General features: G+C 41.7%; 1 protein-coding gene across 11 annotated transcripts in view; it reads right to left on the reverse strand.

The window, feature by feature from the left end:
* The window catches only part of DLG2 (discs large MAGUK scaffold protein 2), a 1,427,929-nt gene that overhangs the window by 149,622 nt on the left and 1,252,425 nt on the right, over window positions 1-25,882 (reverse strand). For all 11 annotated transcript variants that reach the window (XM_068976931.1, XM_068976935.1, XM_068976933.1 and 8 more), the window contains one exon: window positions 23,858-23,972. In XM_068976931.1, the coding sequence (XP_068833032.1) occupies window positions 23,858-23,972 (115 nt within the window). The remainder of the gene's footprint in view (window positions 1-23,857; window positions 23,973-25,882) is intronic.

Here is a 25,882-nt window from a genome sequence, read left to right on the forward strand (position 1 = left end):
CCCCATGGACACCAGGCTCCTCCGTTCATGGGATTTTCTAGGCAAGAGTACTGGAGTGGGTTGCCATTTCCTTCTCCAGGGAACTTTCCGACCCAGGGATCAAACCCAGGTCTCCCACATTGTAGACAGACGCTTTCCCATCTGAGCCACCAGGGAAGTCCTCAAATATCACATTAGAGTAAAGAATCGAAATAACATTGTTTAGAGTCTACTCTTTTCATGTCCGATCCCTAAATTCACCACAGATAGGAATGCTCTAAGATCTGAACCTCTATACCATCTAGCTCTCCCAAAGACTGATTAAAACAGAATCGCAACGCAGTGTTCTGTGACAACCTAGAGGCGTGGGATATGAGAGGGGGGTTCATGAGGGAGGGGACATAGATATACCTGTGGCTGATTCATGTTGATGGATGGCAGAGTCCAACAAAATACTGTAGAGCAATTATCCTCCAATTAAAAAAAAAAAGAAAATAGCAACGGAAAACTAAAACAAGAACAAAAACAGAATATGAGAGCCAGTGGACATCAGACAGAAAGAGATCTCAGAGCTGACCTGGTTTTACATACAAAATCTGAGGACCAGAGGTGAGAGTACTTTGGATAGGGTCATGCAACAGCTTGAACCTAGGTTCTCCAACTTTCCCCAGGCTGCATGTATTTCTATCAAGGTGGGAAAGGAATGTCCCTACCTGTGGGAGTGACTGGAAACAAAGCAAAAGAAAAATGGGAAGGTAATTAAGCATTTATTGAGACTTGCTATTTTCTTGCCACTGAAGCAAATGAAGCAGGGAGAGAAAAGAACTTGGGGGAATAGCAGTGTAGCTACCGTCTATGCAACAGTGACAGGATAACAAACCAATGGTCACCATAATGATACCAAGTTTACTAAAAATATCACATTTCCTAGAAGTAATGTTTATCTCATTTAATCCTTTCAACAATTCAATGATGACAATAAATAACAGTGGCTACCATTTATTGAGCATCTCTTCACATGGGCCAAACACTGTGCTGTTTAATAAACAATATCTCATTTTATTTACACAACGTGATAATGAGCTTGTTCTCCATAGTATAAAAATGAGTGAACTGAGACTTAGAGAGTATAAATAACATGTCTAAGGTCACACAACCAGTAAATGAAGGAACGGAAGTAAAAGCCAGGTCATATGATCAAAGAACTTGAGCTTCCACGTGCACCACCATTCTGGTTCTCAAAAACAGGTTGGTTAAATTTAATACAAAACTATTGCTGTATCAATACTCCTGGGCTTTTAAATTTTCCTCAAGAATAAACCAGATCCAGAATAAAAGTCATTATTTTACACAGAATACTCTAATTGTCTAACCTATTTATGTTGCAAGCTGTAGTGAATCACAGCTTTGGCACTGTATCTAGAATTATGACTGGCTGTGGTCATTTAAAAAATTCTGTGTTTTAACAGTGGGGAAACGATTTCACAGTCCTTTTGAAAGTAAAGGGAATTGAGTTTAATGCATGTATTATACTGAGAGGAGCGGGAAGAGAGAAAAAGAGAGAGAAGAAAAGGAGGGGGATATAATGGAAGGAGGTACTATTTATTCACTGCTTCCAGGATTCTGTGGGAGATCATGCTGTTTAATAATTTCAGCACTTATAATTTTAAAAATCAGTAGCCCTGGTAACCAAGTCTATGATTGAAGCATGCTATAAAAAAAGAAACATTGTGTGGTGGCTGGTCCTAGACAAACTGACAAGCTTTGTTCTATCCTTTTGAAACCTAAGGCATTATTTACATACACTGAGCTACAATGCAGAATCCCTTCGTTGAAAGAGATTTTTACACTTATCTGTATGTAAAAATAGAAATAGTTGAATAAGACCACATATTTTCTTCTTGTGCTAAATTACTGGTTAGAAAATAAAATTGTAGAAACTCTCTGAATGGTACTGAATGAGCTACACTAAAACTTAACTGTGTCTCCCCGAGCGGCACTCACTCACTCACCGGGCCTTTGGCAGCTCCCCGCCCCGCCCCGCCAAGCAGTAAGGTGCGGTGACTCCGCGTTGAAGGACAGCAACATTGGACGATGAAGGGCTTCCTTCCCACTGGCACTGGCAACTAACAAGGTGATTAAAGAGCCATTCAAAGGCCTTTTTTCTTTTTTTCCTGCTTTCCAGTTTTCTCAAGGATCCAGCCTACCTTCAGCTTCTTTCGGGGGCAGTGGTTCAAGTGGGCAGGAAGCATGTTTTTGGAGTAGTACACAGACTTAAACAAAGGTGATAGATAGATACCTGTTCTTGACTTTAGCCACAAGATTATAAAATCTGTACACATTAGAAAACCAGAGGTTTAATTTTCCATTTGGATTCCCACACAGAGATAGCACTGCGCTTTTCCCAAGGCGGTTTATCTTCGGTCCATCCTTCTGCCCACCCTGCCCCTCCCACAGAGCCAGGTGCTTTAGGTACAAACGCAGGCAGGAATGCAGAGCAGCAGAGCCAGACCTGGGCTTGCATACTGGCTCCACCGTGAAGGAACTGTGAGACAGGGCAGGTCGCTTGACTCTTGAGTCTTTGTTTCCTCACTATAAAAGGGAGTCAGCAGGTCACTCAGAGGTTCAAGTGTCTGCCTCCAATGCAGGAGACCGGGGTTCGATCCCTGGGTTGGGAGGATCCCCTGAAGAAGGAAACGGTAACCCATTCCAGTATTCCTGCCTGGAGAATCCCATGGATGGAGAAGCCTGGTAGCCTACAGTCCATGGGGTCGTAAAGAGTCGGACACAACTAAATGACTTATATATATATATATAACCTTATCTCTCACTGAATTAGGGAGAGGATTAAATAAGATAAAGCACCTGACACATACCCAGCATCTGATAAACAGGGGGCATATTAGGTAGCACCATTCTCATTTTAGGTGTGAGAAAACTGACTGACGCTCAGACGAGGTAAGTGATTTGTACAACAGCTCAGATCTAATAACTGGTGGAGCCAGGACTGTATCCTCAGAGTGTGAAAAACTTACATGCTCCTCACAGTAGCATGTTTCCCTTTTAATAAGCTCATGGTCTGGGGAGAAAAATAAGCTTGGAGTGTCCCACAGTCCCCATAACTGCAGTGCTACGAGAGGAGAGGACGGAGAAGTGTGAACCAGTGGGCCAGAAAGCTCCTGGGAAGATGCAGCGCCTGCTCTGGGTCTTGAAAGGCCTTCGAGCACCTCCTAGACAGAAATTCTAGGAGGAGGAGGAGACTGTACTATTGAAACACTGAAGAAAGGGCCAGGGCCAAGGCAGGGAGCAATGAAAGAACAGGGTGCCCTCGAGGCCGCTGCCCGGGGTGTGTTAGGGCAGTCAGTGAGAGGGCAGAGTCTAGACCAAGATAATCTCCTTTACCTTGTAGGTGACTGGGAGCCACAGGTGCAACTTAAATAGATGGTGAACTTAAAAGAGTTAAAATGGCTGGAAGTGAATCACACTTGAATCTTTTCCATTTTTACTTGGAAACAGAACATCTCTCCCACCAGGCAGGCTCATCTAGTGTTTCCATGCCAACCAACTGCAGATAGGCTAAGCCCTAAGGTGGGGGGAGTGGTGCAGGGAAAGGAGAGAGCGCAGGGCAAAGGCCAGGGTCGAATTGTGGGGGTGGGCTGCAAACAGAACGGGGGTCGGTGCACTACAGAGTACAAAGGGGGAGCAGGATGAACCAGAAATAAGGGTTCGGTAAATCTAGTTATACCCAAATTTTTTACAAGTCTGGCCAGTACTGCACACAAACACTCAGATACTCACACATACACAGACACAGATGCAGCATTCAAACTAGGGATTTTTGAGCTCACCTGAACCCTGAATATGTTTAAAGGGACTTCGTGCAATTTGAGAACTTCTAATCAGTTCATTTTGTATTCACAGGCAATCAAAACAGGAGTGCTAGAACTCTCTGATTTTCAAGAAATCTTTCTAATATGTTCAATCTGCTTTCCAAAGTTATTACTTTAGTCTTGAACTAGAAAATTTTATTTTTGCTAACTGTTAGCAATTATAGCATCAGGTTCAAGGTTAGTTTCCAAATCCTTAGTCTGGATGTGATCAGAATTGAAAGCCATCCCAGGAACTGGCCTTCCCATTAGTTGCAGGCTGGCATTAATTAGACTTCCATGCAAGAAATCTAAGACTTTTTAAGCTATTGTTCTCAGGTTCATGGGGAAGTTTTTAAAAAAGAAAAGACAAAACAATGGTTCTTAATGTTATTGAATTACTGGATTCACTGGGGGAGCTTTAAAATATTAGGTGAGCACAAAAGTAATTGAGGTGTTGCACTGTTGAACTTTGCCATTTGATATTAGAATATATTCTTAAATAAATGTGACTATGTTATACATCATTTTAATGCACATTTCTCACTTTATGTTTTTTGGCTAATGACTTATTACTTGCTGTGTATTTTATTTTAGACAACGGAAATGATGTTAGACAAAAAGCAATCTGAGCTGTTTTGAGTTAAAACGGGTCGTAAAGTAGTGGAGAGAACTTGCAACATCAACAATGCATTTGGCCCAGGAACTGCTAATGAATGTAGAGTGCAGTGGTGGTTCAAGAAGTTTGCAAAGGAAACAAGAACCTTGAAGATGAGGAGCACAGTGACCAGCCATCAGAAGTTGACAACGATCAACTGAGAGGATCACTATCCTCTTACAACTACATGAGAAGTTGCCAAAGAACTCAATATCAACCATTCTATGGTCATTCAGCATTTGAAGAAAATTGCAAAGGTGAAAAGCTCAATCAGGGGGTGCCTCATGAACTGATCAAAATTTAAAAAACATCATTTTTAAGTGTCTTTTCTTATTCTACGCAATAACAATGAACTGTTTTGATCGGATTGTAACATGTGAGGAAAAGTAGATTGATTGTGTATGACAACCAGCGACAACCAGCAACAACCAGCTCAGTGGTTGGACCCAGAAGAAGCTCCAAAGCACTTTCCAAAGCCACACTTGCACCAAGAAAAGGTCATGGTCACTGTTTGGTGACCCAGTGGCTGCCCATCTGATCCACTACAGCTTTCTGAATCCTAGTGAAACCATTACATCTGAAATGTGTGCTCAGCAAATTGATGAGATGCATGGAAAACTGCAATGCCTACAGCTGGCATTGGTCAACAGAATGGGTCTAATTCTTCTCCATGACAACGCCTGACCACACATTGCACAACCAATGCTTCAAAAGTTGAATGAATTGGGCTACGAAGTTTTGCTCCATCTGCCGTATTTACCTGACCTCTCTCTAGCCAACTGACTACCACTTCTTCAAGCATCTCAACAACTTTTTGCAGGGCAAATGCTTCTACAACAGCAGGAGGCAGAAAATTCTTTCCAAGAGTTCACTGAATCCTGAAGCAGGGATTTTTATTTTACAGGAATATACTTACTTCTTGCTGGCAAAACTGTGTTGATTGTAATGATTCATACTTTGACCAGTAAAGATGTGTTTGAGTCTAGTTATAATGATTTAAAATTCATGGTCCAAAACTGCAATTATGTTTGCACCAACCTAATGATGCAAATAATGATGTCAAGGACAAATTCTCAGAAATTCTGATTCAGTAGGTTTGGGCTGGGGCCTGGGCATCAGGGTTTTCAAAAGCACTTGTGATATTATGATTTATACTATGATTTGGTCTTTGTCCCATTCCTGGCATAGAGCTCCTACAATACTTGGAATGTCTTAAGTTGTAAGAAGTATAAAGGTGTCTGTTGTTACTCATAAAAAACCCTTTCCAACCACACCTCAGTTTCTGTTAATGAGTTGGCTTTTAGACAGTCCCTAAGGATGAAAGCTGCTTGCCCAGGGAACCATGGGACTTCCCTGGTGGCTCAGATGGTAAAGCGTCTGTCTGCAATGCGGGAGACCTGGGTTCAAGCCCTGGGTTGGGAAGATCTCCTGGAGAAGGAAATGGCAATGGAGAAGGAACGTCAACATTCTAGGAATCAGCGAACTAAAATGGACTGAAATGGGTGAATTGAACTCAGATGACCATTATATCTACTACTGCGAGCAGGAATCCCTTAGAAGAACTGGAGTAGCCATCATGGTCAACAAGAGTCCGAAATGCAGTACTTGGATGCAATCTCAAAAACAACAGAATGCTCTCTGTTCGTTTCCAGGGCAAACCATTCAATATCACAGTAATCCAAGTCTATGCCCCAACCAGTAACTGAAGAAGCTGAAGTTCAACAGTTCTATGAAGATGTACAAGACCTTTGAGAACTAACACCCAAAAAAGATGTCCTTTTCATTATAGGGGACTGGAATGCAAAAGCAGGAAGTCAAGAAACACCTGGAGTAACAGGCAAATTTGGCCTTGGAAGCAGGGCAAAGACTAACAGAGTTTTGCCAAGAGAACACCCTGATAGCAAACACCCTCTTCCAACAACACAAGAGAAGATTCTACACATGGACATGAGCAGATGGTCAACACCAAAATCAGATTGATTATATTCTTTGCAGCCAAAGATGGAGAAGCTCTATACAGTCAACAAAAACAAGACCAGGAGCTGACTACGGCTCAGATCATGAACTCCTTATGGCCAAATTCAGACTCAAATTGAAGAAAGTAGGGAAAACCACTAGACCATTCAGGTATGACCTAAATCAAATCCCTTATGATTATACAGTGGAAGTGAGAAATAGATTTACGGGACTAGATCTGACAGATAGAGTGCCTGATGAACTATGGACGGAGGTTTGTGACACTGTACAGGAGACAGGGATCAAGACCATCCCCATGGAAAAGAAATGCAAAAAAGCAAAATGGCTGTCTGAGGAGGCCTTACAAATAGCTGTGAAAAGAAGAGAAGTGAAAAGCAAAGGAGAAAAGGAAAGATATAAGCATCTGAATGCAGAGTTCCAAAGATTAGCAAGAAGAGATAAGAAAGCCTTCCTCAGTGATCAATGCAAAGAAATAGAGGCAAACAACAGAATGGGAAAGACTAGAGATCTCTTCAAGAAAATTAGAGATACCAAGGGGACATTTCATACAAAGATGGGCTCGATAAAGGACAGAAATGGTCTGGACCTAACAGAAGCAGAAGATATTAAGAAGAGATGGTAAGAATACAGAGAAGAACTGTACAAAAAAGGTCTTCACGACCCAGATAATCACGATGGTGTGATCACACACCTAGAGCCAGACATCCTGGAATGTGAAGTCAAGTGGGCCTTAGAAAGCATCACTACAAACAAAGCTAGTAGAGGTGATGGAATTCCAGTTGAGCTATTTCAAATCCTGAAAGATGATGCTGTGAAAGTGCTGCACTCAATATGCCAGCAAATTTGGAAAACTCAGCAGTGGCCACAGGACTGGAAAAGGTCAGTTTTCATTCCAATCCCAAAGAAAGGCAATGCCAAAGAATCCTCAAACTATCGCACAATTGTACTCATCTCACACGTTAGTCAGAGAAGGCAATGGCACTCTACTCCAGTACTCTTGCCTGGAAAATCCCATGGACGGAGGAGCCTGGAAGGCTGTAGTCCATGGGGTCACTGAGGGTCGGACATGACTGAGCGACTTCACTTTCACTTTTTACTTTCATGCATTGGAGAAGGTAATGGCACCCCACTCCACTGTTCTTGCCTGGAGAATCCCAGGGACGGGGGAGCCTGGTGGGCTGCCATCTATGGGGTTGCACAGAGTTGGACACAACTGAAGTGACTTAGCAATAGCAGCAGCAGATGCTAGTAAAGTAATGTTCAAAATTCTCCAGGCCAGGCTTCAGCAGTATGTGAACTGTGAAATTCCAGATGTTCAAGCTGGTTTTAGAAAAGGCAGAGGAACCAGAGATCAAATTGCCAACTGGATCACCGAAAACCAAGAGAGTTCCAGAAAAACATCTATTTCTGCCTTATTGACTACGCCAAAGCCTTTGACTGTGCAGATCACAATAAACTGTGGAAAATTCTGAAAGAAATGGGAATACCAGACCACCTGACCTGCCTCTTGAGAAACCTATAAGGAGGTCAGGAAGCAACAGTTAGAACTGGACATGGAACAACAGACTGGTTCCAAATAGGAAAAGGAGTACGTCAGGGCTGTATATTGTCACCCTGGTTATTTAACTTCTATGCAGAGTACATCATGAGAAACGCTGGGCTGGAAGAAGCAAGAAGCTTCTTGCAAGCTTGATTCAGCAAGCTGGAATCAAGATTGCTGGGAGAAATATCAATCACCTCAGATATGCAGATGACACCACCCTTATGGCAGAAAGTGAAGAGGAACTCAAAAGCCTCTTGATGAAAGTGAAAGAGGAGAGTGAAAAAGTTGGCCTAAAGCTCAACATTCAGAAAACGAAGATCATGGCATCTGGTCCCATCACTTCATGGGAAATAGATGGAGAAACAGTGGAAACAGTGTCAGACTTTATTTTTTGGGGCTCCAAAATCACTGCAGATGGTGACTGCAGCCATGAAATTAAAAGACGCTTACTCCTTGGAAGAAAAGTTATGACCAACCTAGATACCATATTCAAAAGCAGAGACATTACTTTGCCAACAAAGGTCTGTCTAGTCAAGGCTACGGTTTTTCCAGTGGTCATGTATGGATGTGAGAGTTGGACTGTGGAGAAAGTTGAGCACCGAAGAATTGATGCTTTTGAATTGTGGTGTTGAAGAAGACTCTTGAGAGTCCCTTGTACTGCAAGGAGATCCAACCAGTCCATTCTGAAGGAGATCAGCCCCGGGATTTCTTTGGAAGGAATGATGCTAATGCTGAAACTCCAGTATTTTGGCCACCTCATGCAAAGACTCGACTCATTGGAAAAGACTCTGATGCTGGGAGGGATTGAGGACAGGAGGAGAAGGGGACGACAGAGGATGAGATGGCTGGATGGCATCACTGACTCGATGGACGTGCGTCTGAGTGAACTCTGGAAGTTGGTGATGGACAGGGAGGCCTGGCGTGCTGCGATTCATGGGGTCGCAAAGAGTCGGACATGACTGAGTGACTGAACTGAACTGAAGGAAGAAAGCTGCTTGCCCAAGCAACCATGAGATTAGAGGAGTGGAGCTTTCAGCCCAACTGATAACCTCTGAAGCAGGGAGAGGCTGGAGGTTGAATTGATCACCAGTGGCCAATGATTTAATCAATGATGCCTAGTAATGAGGGCTTCCCAGGTAGTGTTAGGGGCAAAGAACCTGTCGGCAAATGCAGGAGACAAGAGACATGGGTTCGATCCTCTGGAGGAAGATGTAGGGGAAAAGCAAATTAGCCAAGATGGGTGTGGTCAGGCTCCTTCACCCCAGGGCCTCTCGCCCTTGCCCCACGTGTTGTAAATAATGATTATGTAACCACTGAGACCACTTACAGAACCGGACATGAGAGTTGTGAGTTACTCGCTTGGACATGGACTAGTTTGCGTGGTACGCCTGTATGAGCTTCACTGTGAAAGCCCTGGCTGCTGCTGCACTGCGGCTACACTGGCACGACATCGTGGTTATGTTATATGAGGTTATGTAAAGGCTCTGTAATCGCTATGATGTGGTTACGCTGTGGCTGCTGTGCCAGCCAAGAGAGAAGACAGGTGTCTGCAGTTCCTAAGGCTCCTCAAGTCTTCCAGCCTCTTAGCTCATGCCTTGCCTGGGCTCAGCGAACAGTGCTGACAGTGTGAACAGCAAGACAACTGGTGCTGTGAGCAGGATCAGCGATACAGAGGGCACGGCAACCCACTTCAGTATTCCTGCCGGCAGAATCCCAGGACAGAGGAATCTGGTAGGCTATGGACCATGGGGTCACAAAGGATCAGACATGACTGATGTGACTTAGCAGGCCTAGTAATGAAGTGTCCATAAAAATGCCAACGATGGAGCTGAGGGAATTTCTGGTTGCTGAAAACATGGAGATGCTGAGACGGGGACCTCACTGGGAGGGTGGGGATGAGAGCAGCAAAGCTCAGTGCCTCTTCCCCGAAACTGTGCCCCAGGCATCTTTCTCACTTGGTTGTTCCTGAGTCTTCTTTTATACTAAAACTGTAATCTACAGAGTAAACTGTTTTCCTCAGTTCTGTGAGTGGCTCTAGGAAATTACTGAACCCAAGGAGAGGACTGTGGGAATCTCTGATTTACAACCAGTTAGATCAGAAACACAGGTAACAACCTGGACTTGTGACTGGCATCTGAAGTGGGGGCAGTCTTCCTGGGCTGAGCCCTTAACCTGTGGGATCTGACTCTCTCTCCATGGATACAGTGTCAGAATTGAGTTAAATTGAAGGACACTCAGCTGACATTGGAAAACTGATCTGTGTGGGATAAAGACCACACATCTGGTGTCAGAAGTGAAGGATTCCATGAGCTGTTACAGTTTAGTCATTCAGTGGTGTCTGACTCTTTGCAACCCCAAGGACTGTTGCCCTCTAGGCTTCTTTGTCCATGGTATTTCTCAGGCAAGAATGCTGGATGGGTTGCCATCTTCCTGTGTCTCTGGCACTGGCAGGCAGATTCTTTACCACTGAGCCACCAGGAAAGCCTATTCAGTGAGTAGCAGAAAGGACATGAGTTTGAGCGAGCTCTGGGAGTTGGCGGACAGGGAGGCCTGGAGTGCTGCAGTCCACAGGGTCACAGAGAGTCAGACACGACTGAGCGACTGAAGTGAACTGAAGCAGATAAAGAATTCTTACTTAAATCCTGATTTCTAGGGGTTAGGGAAGCACTGTCACAGAGGGTCTGTAAATCTTCAGAATACCTTATCCTGCAAAGTTCCAACTGCAGCATTTTTACGGGTGAAATGATAGAGTTGAGGGAGGGGAAACAGAAGGAAATAGGACATAACAAATACTGCATGTTTCATGGCCGACACTTTTGCTGGATTTAATACTTGTAACAACCCTTTAAATGGGTATTATTATTCCTACTCTACATTAAGAACATGATCCCAAAGATACTCACTCTTCTCTATCACCATAGGTTAATTTTGGCTATCTTAGAACAACAGCCCACCCAAAGAGGTCCGTGCCCTAATCACTGAATCTATGAATATGTTATTTACGTGACAAAAGAGACTTCTAAGACCTGATTTAGGTTAAGGATCTTGAAGTGGAAAGATTATCTTGCATTAGCGGAGTGGACCCAATCTAATCACAAGAGTCTTTAAAAGTGTTACAAGTGCAGGACGTTTCCTGGGTAGGTGGGAGAGATGCAAGTGAGGAGTAAAGCCACAGTACTCAGCTTTTAATACGAAGGCAAGAGCCATTAACCATGGAATGTGGCATCCTTTAGAAAATGGGAATGCCTCTCAGTTTGACAGCCAGCAAGAAAGCAGGGACTACAGGATTACGGCAGGGATTTGGCATCAGACAGAACTGATTTATTCTTGTTCTTTGCTGTGTAATTTTGGGCAATAACATGAACTATCTAACCTTGCTTTCATTAATTGAAGAATGGGGAGAGTAATGACACTCCCTCAGACATATTAGGGTTTCCCAGGTGGTGCAGCTGGTAATGCATCTGTCTGCCAATGCAGGAGACACAGGAGACAAGGATTCAATCCCTGCATTGGGAAGATCCCCTGGAGAAGGAAATGGCAGCTCACTCCAGTATTCTTGCCTGAAACATTCCATGGACAGGGGAGACTGGAGGGCTACAGTCCATGGGGTCACAAAGAGATGGACACAACAGAGCACACACACAGCATACATACTATGAGATCTAAATTCTCTTCACCACCTTCTTGCCCTCAGGACACCCGAATCCATTATATAATCTAGGACTTCTGAGAAGATGTGAGTGTGCTGCGGAGGTGGGTGTAATATGGCGGCATCCATTTATGAGGGAAGAGGCAGGAATGGGGAATTTTAGGAAAAGAGAGATGTGTTGTCTTATAAAGGGCCCACAATGGGGCCTTTGTAAGGCCTCAACATAGGTCTTTTAGAAATGGGAACACGCTGCTGACCTGGAGTCACTCGGCCAGAAACACTGGGACCCCTTTCTGAGGACTAACTCAGAGCCCTCCTTAACAGGAAGACAGGGATGAGGCAGTCCTTAAGCCACAAGAACTGGTTTATGAGCTTGGTCTGGAGAGTAAGAACTACAGTTAATTTACATGAGAATTTATATTTTTGTGACAGAGGTCACTAGAAGCTACCAAATATCCTGTTTATCGTGAAGTTCTATTTAGTTCACATCATATTTTCTCATTATTTTATTTAGGAAATCAGGTGTTTGTTTTTTTTTTAAAGTGAGAGATCCATCATCTGAAAGGCCCAATCTGCATTTTTCTAAAAAATTAAGGGGGTGTTCCCTGGTGGTCTTGTGGTTAGGATTCAGTGCTTTCACAGCCATGGCATCCCCCAAGTCATGCTGCGAGGCCAAAAATTTTTTTAAATAAAATAAAATCATGTACACAATGTCACCTCAAGAAAATTAAGGATGAGAAAGTACATGAAGTAAGCCATCTGTTCTGAAACAATACAGTTATACAATGTTTTAAATACTGTAATGGAAGTGTTTAATGGAAGACACTAGAAAGTGATGATATCTTTTACAAGAGTCTGTTTTTAAAATAAAGGATGACATAATAAAAAATACATGAAAGTGCAGTTTAAAAAATAATGAAAGCATAATTTTGATGATGGAAATTCCTTCTTACCTCTTAATAACCCACCACCAAAACTCATCAGTTTACCATGGAGGATGGGTCTGGGCTTCCTACTTATTGAGAAAATGGTATAAAAAGTGAAGAAAATACACAAGGAGAAAGAAAATCTAAAAGATGGCTTTCTCTGTCCAGAAAGGACAAAGGTAAAAAAAGGCATCCCAGGCATTTTATTATCATTTAAAAGCAAAAAATTCAGGATTAAGAATTTAAACAAGTGAGCTGTCACAGTGTTTGCTTCAATTGTTTTTAAGCTTATAGAGTAGGATTATATGGAGAGTAGAAAGATGGGATGTATCTAGTGGGGTTCATGAAACTGTACATTTTAAAATACGGAATACTTTACCTGATGCTTATGTTTTGTTCCTGTTTTCCTTTTGACATTGATGGCAAGAAGAAAGAGCAATCAATTTAAAATATAATTTGTATGTGTATTATTTTTAGACTTCTCACTTGTGAAATTAAGTTGTCAATCCCATGTTAGGTGCCTGGTTTTTTAAAATTCTAATGCTGTTAGTCAGGGAAATCTCTAAGTCCTGCAGCCTCTACATTTAGGAAACCACACATGGAAAGGACACCAACACCCAACATGGTCCAATGATTTTCAAAGCCCTTTGAGGCACTTTTATTCATTTTCTTAAAAATTCAGACCTGAAGAGCAAGGAGAAGGGGTAGAAACTTTCACAAAACAGGAAGACTACAATGTACTGCGGGTGCTAATTACTAAATGTGAAATAATGACATCACTTTGCTTTTGAAAGATTTCCTACAGTGGAGAGCATTAACTGAAAGTAGGCCATTGAAAGCCCAGAGCAAGTTGGGAATTTTAAGTTTCTCAAGCACTAAGGAGGCTGAAAGATAATGTTTCTACAGATCACAAAAGCAGGCATATGGACACTTTATATAAAATACTCTTTTAGGCAAAAGACAAAGCTTGGCTCCTTGGAAATGTTTCCAATGGTGACTTCCTCTTTCCTATGCTTGCTGCACTACATACTAAGGGAAACACAGATGCCTTCAGCTTTGACCAAACTGTCCTAAACCACGTGTCAGCAGAGCTGGTATTATAGGTGCGGGCTTGTGTGGCTGCACAGTCTCACACTGTCTCACACTTCGTATAATGCTTTGCTCTCACTGTCTTGATAGTCTAAAATTTAAACACGAAGCCCCATTCTCATTTTGCACTGAGCCCCACAAATTGTGTAGTTGGTTGTGGGTCTCATGTTACATGCCCCACGTGTGGGGCATGATGTATGATGGGCACTTCAACTGTGTTCTTTCCTGTGGGACTTTATAGGATAGGGCTGCAAAATCTGTTGGCAGAAGAGAGGCAGAGAATTTGCTCACACTGTTGTCATGGCTGCAGCTAGTGGGGTTTCGCTCGATTTAACCACAAATTCACAATGCTCTGGGTACCTGTAAGTTACAGTACAGGATCTAAGGGGCTTTCCAGGTAGCACTAGTGGTAAAGAACTTGCTTGCCAATGCAGGAGACAAAAAGAGATGTGGGTTCCATCTCTGGGTCAGGAAGACCCTATGGAGGAGGGCATGGTAACCCACTCCAGTATTCTTGCCTGGAGAATCCTGTGGACAGAGGTACAATCCACAGGGTTGCAAAGAGCTGGACACGACTGAGGTGACAGCACGCACATATGCACAGGATCTAAGGTGACGGTATGATATTCACTCAACTGCCCATTCAACATTTAATGATGCACAAGCAGTTCTGCAGAAGTCATGCAGTGTGTAACACGGCAGCAAATGCAATGGGAAGCAAACACTAGACAAAGATGCATGTGAGTTGTGGGCTCACACATCTTTAATGAGGGTGGACTGAAGCAAGGGCTTGGTACTATTCTAGGTTCTTGGTACTGTTCTTTAAAGAGTGGATGGAGGCAAGGGCATGGTAGTATTCTATGCTTGGAAAACAGCGTAGGTAGGTCAATACTTTAGCCTCAGATTTCTTATCTGAAAACTGTGGGAAAACAATACCTACTTAATAGATAGATAGATAGATAGATAGGTAGATAGATAGATAGATAGACAGATAGATAGTGAAGTCGCTCAGTCCTGTCCGACTCTTTGCGACCCCATGGACAGTAGCCAACCAGGCTCTTCCATCCATGGGATTTTCCAGGCAATAATACTGGAGTGGGTTGCCATTTCCTTCTCCAGGGGATCTTCCCGACCCAGGAATTGAACCCGGGTCTCCCACATTGTAGGCAGACGCTTTACTGTCTGAGCCACCAGGGATATACAGATACTTTATATCAAATCAAATCAAATCCACAAAAGCCTTTCAATAAAGCCATATGACACCATGGGCAGGGGCAGAGGACAGCTGGCTTAGGTTCTAGACCCAGCTTAGTCTCTTATGGGTAAACTTCAAACCTGGCCTCCATTTTTCTCTTCTTTATAATGGGGCTAAAAATGGCACCTACCTCATAGCAGAGGTTTGTGAGAATTAAATTAAGATAATCCACATAAGATGCTTAGCAGACTGCCTGCCATGAAGTCTTGTAAAAGAACTTGTGAATGTTATTGTTACTGTTCTTGTTGATTTTCAGGAAGAAGGAAAATGAATTTGAAGTCTAACCTATATTAAATATGACATTTGTTTGGCTAAATGCATTTTAAGAAAACATAGTTTGAGGCAATGATCACTACGAACAGGACAGCTTACTGATCTGATCCAGAAGAGACAAGGGCCTCTGTTAGGCAGGGAACCACTGGCAAGTCATGAGGTAATGAAGTAAAATTTTAATTAAAATTAAATGCTCTCCAATCTAGTAACATTCATAATTCATTCACGTGATTGACTTAGCAGTTACCATATGCTAGACTGTGCAGATACAAACTGTAACCTGGCAAATCTTCACTGGAGAGGTGCTCACTATCTGGTGGAGGGGACAGGTGAGTCAACAGGTGGGCAGTGAAGAGGGTGTGTACACTAGAAGAGAGTTTACACAGTGCACAGGAACACAGACGAGCACATGCATAACTCAACCAGCATCTGTGAGTCACTGGTGATTCTCCTAATACTATCATGTTTAACCATCATGTTCAACTGAGATTCAAAAAGTTCATTCAGTAAGTATTAACTGAATTCCTATTATGTATCTGGCACTCTTCCAAATGTTAAGATGAAAGGACCAATGTCTTGAGAATCTATTCCCTTGCTCCTTGCCTAACCTCATGATTTAGGGTGAAGAGTCCCTCAACTTTTCCATACACTCATTGCTCACCTGTTCTCTCCTGTGAACACTGTGTGTTGTGCCTTTTATTGTTCTGCCCTCCTTTCTAGCTAGAGCTGTTCAGATTGTTCTTGGAAGTAGTAATTTGGGGCTAACAGGCTAACTATCTCCTCTGGAGATATGAAATTTCTGGAAATATGATTACCATGGGGTGGAGGTGAGGATCAGAGCCCAGATTGGCAGGGTGATTCTTGACTGTCTTAAGGGCAGAAAAGATGCCCTATTCGTGTTTTTATCCACAAGGCGCAGCGCAGCGTAAGGTGGATGGTTATGGCTCTGAAATGGATGAATGAGTGAGCAGCTGAATGAATAAGGCTCGTGCATTAACAAAAATGGTATCTGGATTCTAGATCCTGGGGTAAAGAGATAGATAAGAAATGCGATGGTTAACGGAAGGGTCACCCATGGTGATCAGCAATTTCTTCTCATAGGAAACTAAAAATTAAAGATATTTTAAAATTGGGGCCAGACTATGATTTCAGGGCAAGGAGAAACCTCCTCCCAGTCCCCAGTGACTCTTTCTTTCTATTGCTGGCACAAAATTAGCTGCCTGAAGACAAAGCTTTTTGTTCCACAATTAAGGATGCAATTAAAAATGCAAATGCCTGAAAGAGTGCACATAATGCTAATGAGTCTCAAAGTACACATGAAGAATCAAAATCTATTCCTATTTAAAGGAGGCACCAGCTAGGAGGCAGGCGCTGAGCCAGTGGGAGGGGTACAGGCCCTACCCTTTACCTAACAAGCCCATCTGGCAGGTTCTTTCATAGACTTAGTTTAACTTAATCCTAACAACAAGCTGGTGAACAAGGTATTATGTCCATTTTATAAATGAAAAGTTCAAGTTTCAGCAATTGATCAACTGTGAAGCAACTGATCAACTGTGAAGTCTGGATCAGACGCCAGGTCTCCTTTGAGGAAGTCAGTGTAAAGTATAAATGAAACAGGAGGTCTATCAATATGAATGTAACCTCTGCCCCTAGAGAATTCACTTCCTCCTCACTGTTCTGTAGTACAACGAGCAGCGGCTCCAGGGGGAGGCACACCTGGGCAGAGAACATGGGTTGGCCATGTGGCACCATGTTATTTTAAATCTCTCTGGCCTTGTACAAGGTTCTTCATCTGTAGAATGGGGATAATAATCATAATTGTATTGAGCACTGTTATAAAGCTTAAATGAAGTGATGAATAAAGCACAGGCCTCTCAGTGTGACTCTGGTTGCCCGTACTGATTTTTGCACTGCCCTTTCCAAAGCTTTTGGGTTTCCCAAGTCTAGACCATCTCCAGACTTTCTGCCTCATCTTGTCAGACTGTTTCAGGTACCTGGTCATTTCTCCCCTGGTAGGATTTTAAGAGAGATAAGATCCTCTGGGGCTTCCCAGGGGGCTCAGTGGTAAGGAATCCGCCTGCCAATGCAGGACACATGGGTTTGAGCCCTGGGTCAGAAAGATCCCCGAAGGAGGAAATGGCAACTCACTTTAGTACTGGTCCCTGGGAAATCCCACGGACAGAGAAGCCTGATGGGCTACAGTTCATGAGGTCACAAAGAGCAGAATGCAACTGAGCACACACACAGCAATAAACTCTGAATCCAAGGTGCTGCAATACACTGTATTTCTGAAAGAATAAATGATAACTTTGTCAAAGAAGAATATGTGAGTGAATGAATGAGAGGCAATAAGAATGCCTTTGCTGGCTAGCCCTGTGCCAAGCACTGGGCAGGGGAGGCACACAGGATTATAACATGTCCCCTGGAGACATCTGCTGAGAGCATGTTGGGTCCAAGGGTGGAAGGGAAGAAGGTAAAAACCTGACTTGTAATAAAGTTCAACGATTTCATGGCTCTACCTTAAATAACCTTGAGAAATTCATAGCCAAGTGAAATGGGGAGCAACTTTGCACTGGAGCCAAGTTCCCTGAACTGGCTCCATCCCACATTGTTCCCCAGGTTGCCTGGGAAGCCCATCCCCAGGTTACAGACAAGAAATACAGTGGGGCAGGAAGTACAGTGGAAGGATATATTAATGTTTAAAGAAGAGCAGGAAAAAGACCAGAGTCTCTTACATGATGATGTTGCTTTCCCCTCCCACCAAAATCAATCAGAGGAGAACATCTTTCCTCTAGAATAAAAACCCATCAGGATGAAGAATCCTGGGTGAAATCTATTTGCTCAAGATTTCCCTCAGTGTAACTTCCAGTCCTGTGTCTCTGGAATAGGAAGATTAAGAGTGCTGAGAACGAGACACAGATGAGGTTCACCCTGAACCCTGCCCCTACCCCAGGCCCTCCCACTAAGAAGGTACAGGCTGTGTGTCATGGTCTAAATGTATTACTGAATTAGGCCTCAGCTGAAAGAGGGTCACAGAGTTCAGCAGGCAGGTGAAGCTGCCTGAAAGGCCTTGCAGACCCAGATGTGTCCGGGAAATCCCAAAAGGTAGTGCCTGTGTCCACAGGACTTGACCAAACTCCATGCACTTGATATTGGGTTTCCAGAGGGCTGACTACTCAAAGGTCTTGGCTTATATTTTAATCTTGTTCTTTCACATCTCTACGGGAAAGGGAATCTAGGAATTAATTCATTCAACAAATATTTACTGAAGGGACTACTTTAGGCCAAGCACTGTGCCATAAGGCACTAAAGATATAAGAAAATTAAGACATTAACTGGGATTTGCAGGCCTAGTATTAATGGACTTGCCATTTCAAGGAGCTTTACCATGAAGCTGTAATAAAGACCAGAGAGATCACTATTTTAATATGTGAGTTTTAAACACCAGTGGTCTTTTGGGTAGATTTCATTGTAGGAAGCGTTATAGGCTGTTGTGAAGATTAACACAGGTTAATAATTGCAAGGCACGTAGCACATGAGAAAAGTTATGAGAATGTCCTGCATTCTAACTGAACTGTCTGCAGATACGGACAATGAGAATCCTGAGGGAAGAAGGTCTGATCTCTTATTCATCTCTGTAGCTAGGCATCTGCTACAGACTGGTATATTGGAGGTCTATTCATGTGAGATCATGTTTGTTGAATGAAAGAACTGATGCTCTGATGAATCACTGCGTAAAAGATTTAAACAACAGAGCAGGAGGCAGACCTCAACGTTTGTCACATGTAGCTTTTGAAGGAAAAACTGTCAAAGAAATACAAAGTCTGAGTTACCAGTTAAAAATGTGGATTTAGGACCACAGAGGAAGTAAATATTTCAAATCCAGAACAGAAAACTGTGAGCAGAGGGCTTAGAGTGGCTAAAGAATGTAAAGGAGAAATGGAAGCAACTGTGAGGATGGGGTGCTGATGACATCTATGAGGAACTGGAAAGGGGATCCCACGGATGCTGACTATAATGTAATGAAGACATGTTCTCTTGCCTGTGTCCTGTGTCATCTACCTAGAATGCTCTTCCTTGTTTAGTCCATCTGCCAGCTGTAGACCACATCCCATTAGTGAGTCATTAAACCGAATTAATGAATTGTGACTCCCATTTTTTAAAGAATGAGAGAAACAGAATGGACAATAGCAAAGTTTACTGTACATAAAACATAAACTTCAATAATAAAGTCTTTTTTCAGCTTTATGTGTGTATGTATTTACTGGGCTGTGATAAAAATATATTTCTTATTTTGAGTAGAAAAGGTTTGAAGGCCTCTGAATTAACTTATATAAAATCTTCAAGAATTAATTCAGATATCCTTGTATAAGGTAGCAGTAAAGGTTCTTGGCCTTACTAGAGCTAACTTTTCACACCACTGTGCATTGTGACTGTCTTCCCCTCATCTCTTTCCCACACTAGATGCAAGTTCCTTGAGGACAGGGCATGACTTCTAGGTCCTCAGTGTCCATTATAGGTTCTGGTACAGAATATACACTCAAAACACGCTTGATGAATGCATAAATAAATACGAATTACTGACTTTTAAACCTAAATTCACAACAGAAAGCTTATTCACTCGAACTCTTCAAATTGCTATCTTTTATTAACAAATGAACAAGGATCAGGTTTCTCTTATATTCTCTCCTGTCACCTCTTACTCCCCGTTGGTGGACTTACCTGCTTTTCTTTCTCCCCCTCTCTGTTCTCCCAGTGTCCTAGGTGCTCTTGGTTCTCTTTTATCCAAAGAAAGGATCTCTCCTTAGCCATTTGCACTTTGGAGTGAATTTAACCTCCTCTACTCTGACCTTTCTTGGTAGCTTTTAAATATAAAGGCACATCCGATTGATTAGTAGCAAGAAAAGCCTTGTTCTGCTAGTGGGATGCATTTAGAGCTGATAGAAAGATACCAAGGGGGGTGCATATTATAGCGGTAGAGAGACCTCAAGCTGCACATATATAGAGCCCCAAAGTACATGCAACAAACCCATACCAGGAGCCCAGATGGCATCTAGGGCTGAAGAACTGATAATGTACTTGTGGAGCATTTTGAAAAATATTTTATTCAAATTTTTAATATTTTATTTACTTTTAAGGTTCTACAACTACATATGTTTCACAATGCAGGAAATACACAATACACATAGCCCATTCAACCAAGCAGATCCAAGTCATTGGCATAGAACATGTACAGCATTATCAATAGCGACAATCAACTCCATTTGCATGACATGACCAAAGCACTTCAAGTGCCTTACAAAAAAAGATTAGAAGAAGGCAAATAATTACAACTAGATTGGAAAATAGAGAGGGCTGGCTCAAGTTTACAACACTGCCTGGATAGATGTGCTAGTTCCCTGCCAGGCAAATACGTTGCCATCACCAGGGGGACTATTTCTAGGAAGGGAAGGAGGCCAATTTCTGCATGAGCCCGAGAAGATGCATCGTCTTGGACACAGCCAACATAGGGCTAATGTTGAGAGAGAGAGTGTGTGTGTGAGAGAGAAAGAGAGTGTAAGGTGTGTAGGGAAAAGGAGGTAACTCCAAGGGGAAGGTGGTTTTGTGGTATAAGCAAATATTCTAAGTCAGCTAAATTGTTTATTCCAGAACAAAGAAGCAGCTTGCTTTCTGGCTTAGGTTTTGGCTTCATGGAAAAATATGAATAGTACTAAAGAAATCCCATATGAAAGCCCTACAGTACAGTTTATCCTATGAAAAAACCCCAAAGAAGTATTCTTTTTGAATTTCTCCTCTCAGCTAATCTGTTTCGTAATCCAAGAGTTGGCCACTGTGCTGACAGAAGCACATTGGGATTCACAGCCAAAGCGCACTGAACAGCTGATATGCATAAACTGGGCCCAAGGCAGCTGGAGTGATAGATGGCTCTGGAAGGCAGGAGATCCAACTCTGCTGCCAAGCGGCTGTGGGGCCCCTTCCTCCTGGGGAAGGAATTACCCCTTCTGTAAATTAAACAGTGGGCCTGGTGATAGCTAAGATTCCAGCCCGAGCATTACACAAAGCTGAGCAGGGTAAAGGGAAGAACATTCCAGGGTGTCATTCTGAGATTAAAGAGACATGCTCATCATCTGATATTTATATAATCAGAGAAATTTTGCTACTGATTTATTTTGAAACAGCATCTAGCTGACTTTCTAAAATAACACAATCAACTGGCACTAGTCCTATTTAAGTGATCTAGACAAAACAAGCATATCTGAAAATCCTACAGCCAAAATCAGTGTTGAACAAACAAACAACAAAGGTATAAACATACCAAATCATTTTGAGATAGAATTCCGTTTAGGCTTTTCTATTTCATTAATTAATGAAATTAATTAATTTATCACATTGCGTGAGAACAGGGCTAGGGGATCTTGTAAGTTCTTTCCCTCTGATTGGACTCTATTCATGGTCCACATCTTTTGCAATTCTATGCCTGTAAGAGTCACCCAGAAGCTGAGGTCAGACCTCTATAAGATACTTTTGGTATCTTATAAAGAAATAATTTGGGAATTTTTTCATGAATTTTCAGCTATTTTCGAGCCTTATTTAACAGGAGTTCCTCCTTTAATACAACATCCAACTATTAAAGCACTGACAGGACAATGTTCTTTATTACCTTAAGTCTTCATCTCTTTTGTATGTTATAGTTTTATTTACCATTTCAGAGAGTAAAGGTCTGATTCTCAGCAACACTACTATTTCAAATAAGTCTATTAGTTTTACATAATAGCATCATATCACTTCATTTCACTTTCCTAATCTTCCACAACTTACTTAAAAGGACTAAGTTATTACCGGTATATTTTCAGCAAATTCCTTCTAGTACATTGAACATTTTTATGCATTCTACTTTTTTACAAGATACCAACAATATGATCATTTTTCCCTCCAGTTTTATTCTATATAACTTTAATTTTAGCTCATTTATCTCTATCCTATTAACTTAGTTGACTTTTCCTAATTTGCTACCCGAAACTAAAGCATTTCAGAATTTAGAAAATATTTTATATCACAAAGACCAGCAATACAACTCTAGTGAGGAGAAACAGAAACAGCTGCTTTCCATCATATTTGTGACGTCACTACAAGGCATGTTCTAGGGTGGTTCTCAACAGTTCCTCTCACAGATTACACAGACATGGACCAAAATAATATTCCAAAATGCAGTTGAACAAATTTGGTATATTCATATTCTGATTTTTTTTTTTAAATTTAAATCTCAGGGCTTCTGAGGTACTGGAACTCCCTGGAATAAGAAGGGACTCTATGCTTGTCAGAGAGGCCAGCAAACCAAAGCCTTTGAGAAGCTGCTGGCTTCTGGAATCCTCCTCCCTCCTTGGCCCTGCTATACCTACCTAGGACACACAAAGCATAGCTTACAGCCAAAGTGAAACCAACAGGACAAATCTATCTCAGTATATAAATGAATGTCTATAACATGCACCTCGTGTCAAGACAAGATGGTGAAATTTCAGGTCTAAAGGATATGACCCTAGGTGGGAGTCAGACCAGATCCCAAGAGAATACAGTGAGGATGGGTGTGGTTCCCCCAATGATACCTGGATTCATTTTCACTATTAACTGGGCATCACTATCCCACTTTGGCCATTAATACTTACAATATCATTCTTATTATTGTAAGTCATCATTTCTTTTTAATTGAATGGTAGTAGAATGAGGAATAGTTTCCTATAAGAATTAGGAAGATTTTCCTAGATTCTGTGAAAAAAAATAGAAATTAATGCTCTAATATGACATAAAATCCTCAAAGAAATATAATGCATTATTTTTTAATAAAGAACTGGATATTTCAAATTTATTGAGCTTTTATAGTGTATTGTTTTCTGGGGTTTTTAAAAATTAGAGTCAGCACTGATAAAGTATATTTTGAGAGGAATATAGGAGGCTTTATGCTAAGAAGAGGTGCATGTTACAGTTGAGTGATGATGGACCTTACTCAAGAATTAATTATGGGTATGAAAGACCAGAAGGCATTTCAAGTTAAATCAATCATCTTTTTTTTTTTTTCTGATAAGCTAATGAGTTTTGTCAGGCAAGGAACAAGTAACTTTTATGGTTTGAGAAACAATTGGTAATGAGATGCCACAGAAAAAGTCATTCTACCAAACTTTAAGAAAAAAACGACATAAGTCTTAGAGAGAGTACTGATTTCTAATTGATATACCAAAGTTAATAGGATAGATGTCAAGTAGGCCAGGAAGAAATATGAGAATATTTTATTCCCATACTGATGGTAAGCAGATGTCCAGTGCTTCGGCCCATATATTCAATTTAAGATGCATCTGAACTGAAAATATTTCTTCTCACTATTTTTACTACAACCTGTGCTAAGAACTTTACCTTGGATCACAGCATGGTCAAAGAACTTGTTAAAAGCAGGGGACTTTCACTAATTTAACACAGTTAATAACATTTTTAAAATTTCTTCACAACGGTTAGACTTCAGGTCTTGCAGTGGTGTGCTGATGAGCGTGGGTTAATTAAGAGCACGTGTCCCTTGCCACACGGTGTTGCTCTGTTCCCCAAGCTGATGGCTCACAAGCGCAGGTCACAGTAAGAAACACACTGTTGCCTACCTGACATAGAGGGAACGCTTCTGATTGGTTCGCAGGGACCCGGACCCGGAGCTCATGCTGTGGTTCATCATCTGCTCTCGTAGGTCATGGATTTTGGCCTCAAATCGAGCGTAATCTGGGAATGAAAACGAAGATGGCAAATTTGGTTCTGTGCCTTCAGCAAGTTAGACATACTGCACACTCAAGGCAGCCCTCAGAGAAGGCAATGGCAACCCACTCCAGTACTCTTGCCTGGAAAATCCCATGGACCGTGGAGCCTGGTAGGCTGCAGTCCATGGGGCCGCTAAGAGTCGGACACGACTGAGTGAATTCCCTTTCACTTTTCACTTTCATGCATTGGAGAAGGAAATGGCAACCCACTCCAGTGTTCTTGCCTGGAGAATCCCAGGGACGGGGGAGCCTGGTGGGCTGCCGTCTCTGGGGTTGCACAGAGTCGGACACGACTGAAGCGACTTAGCAGCAGCAGCAGCAGCAGCAAGGCAGCCCTTTGTTCCTGTTGTTGGTTCCTTTGCCAAGAAACAGAGGGATGCACAATGCAAGACTAGTGGAATACAGAAGGTTCACTTTCATTTTATTCATTTGTAGACATTCCCAAGAGGGAAAGAACAAACCAGTTACTTCCCAAAAGGCAAGCTTGAAAACACACCACCACCAAATTCCCACTACTGAAAAGTACACGGGAGGAGGAGGTCACTTTCCAACTGACAGACTGGAGAACTAAGTGTTTGGTGACGAACTGTGAAAAAAACACCATTTACTTTTGCTAAATTCTTTCCTTGATGGGGGGGATGTCTTAGAAGTTGATTACTTGGACTGTATCTCAATTTTGCCTTATATCTTTAATATGAAACATCATATGCTAAACTTCATCAATTCTAACACAATATATAAAAATTAGCTTCTCAGGAGATCAGGGTTAGAAAATATTAAATCTATTTTAGAAGTATGCAAAGAAAAAATATAGGGGGTCTTTAAAATCAAGGAAATATAATTATTAAAATATACTATGTCATCACAGGAAATTTATTTTCACCACATCAATCCAATAAAAATAAAGACAGAAAAATAAGTTTTAAGATACTTAGTAACACAGTCAGCATATAAAAGAAATAATTTGAAGTTCTCATATTCTGAATCCCAACTTGGTCTACCATCTCCTTGGTACAACAGTATCTCCCTTTAGGAAAATTTTGCTTTAGGTAATAGGCTCAATTTGCCCAGAAGATAACTGTGAACATGTTAATTCAAATTGTAAATGGTTCTTCTAATTGCAAAGCAATTCATCAGGAAGAATTTTAAGAGAGGTTCTAATATATTTCAGAAAACAAATTGATCTTCAATTCAATTTATTCATAACTTTTCACAAAACAAGAATAATTAAATGAATATAATACAAGATGATCTCCTTACAGTATATTTCAAATTTTTTTATAATAAAAAGTTCCACAAAATTAAATTTAAATTCAATTTACTGAATATCTATTGGTGGTTGTGGTACAGAATTCCAGAAGGAAAATTATTTGATCTTGGTTTTCAATGACAGAAAATAATGAATTCTGAATGTTAAATATTTCTGAAGTTTAGGACTCCAAAGATGGGCTTCCCAGGTGGCACTAGTGGTAATGAACCTGCCTGCCGCTGTGGGAGACATGAAGAGACGTGAGTCCAACCCCTGGGTTGGGAAGGTTCCCTGGAGGAGGGCACGGCTACCCACTCCAGTATTCTTGCCTGGAGAATCCCATGGACAGGGCAGCCTGGCAGGCTACAGTCCATGGGGCCGCAATGAGTTGGACACGACTAAAGCAGATTAGCTCTCGCTCGCGCACTCTAAAGATAAAACCCTAATAACTGAGGGAAAATTTCTGGTGCTTAAACAAAGTCTCATGCTACCTAGATTTCGAAGGCTTCCTGTTCAAAACTTCTCTTTGAATAATTAAATCCTAAATGATTAAGTGAGTAGAATAACATATTTAACCTAAAATCTATTAACTGTAATTTGAAATATTTCATTTCATTTTAGCAGGG

Source organism: Capricornis sumatraensis, chromosome 8, assembly GCF_032405125.1.
Source record: "Capricornis sumatraensis isolate serow.1 chromosome 8, serow.2, whole genome shotgun sequence".
Classification (NCBI taxonomy): Eukaryota; Metazoa; Chordata; class Mammalia; order Artiodactyla; family Bovidae; genus Capricornis; species Capricornis sumatraensis.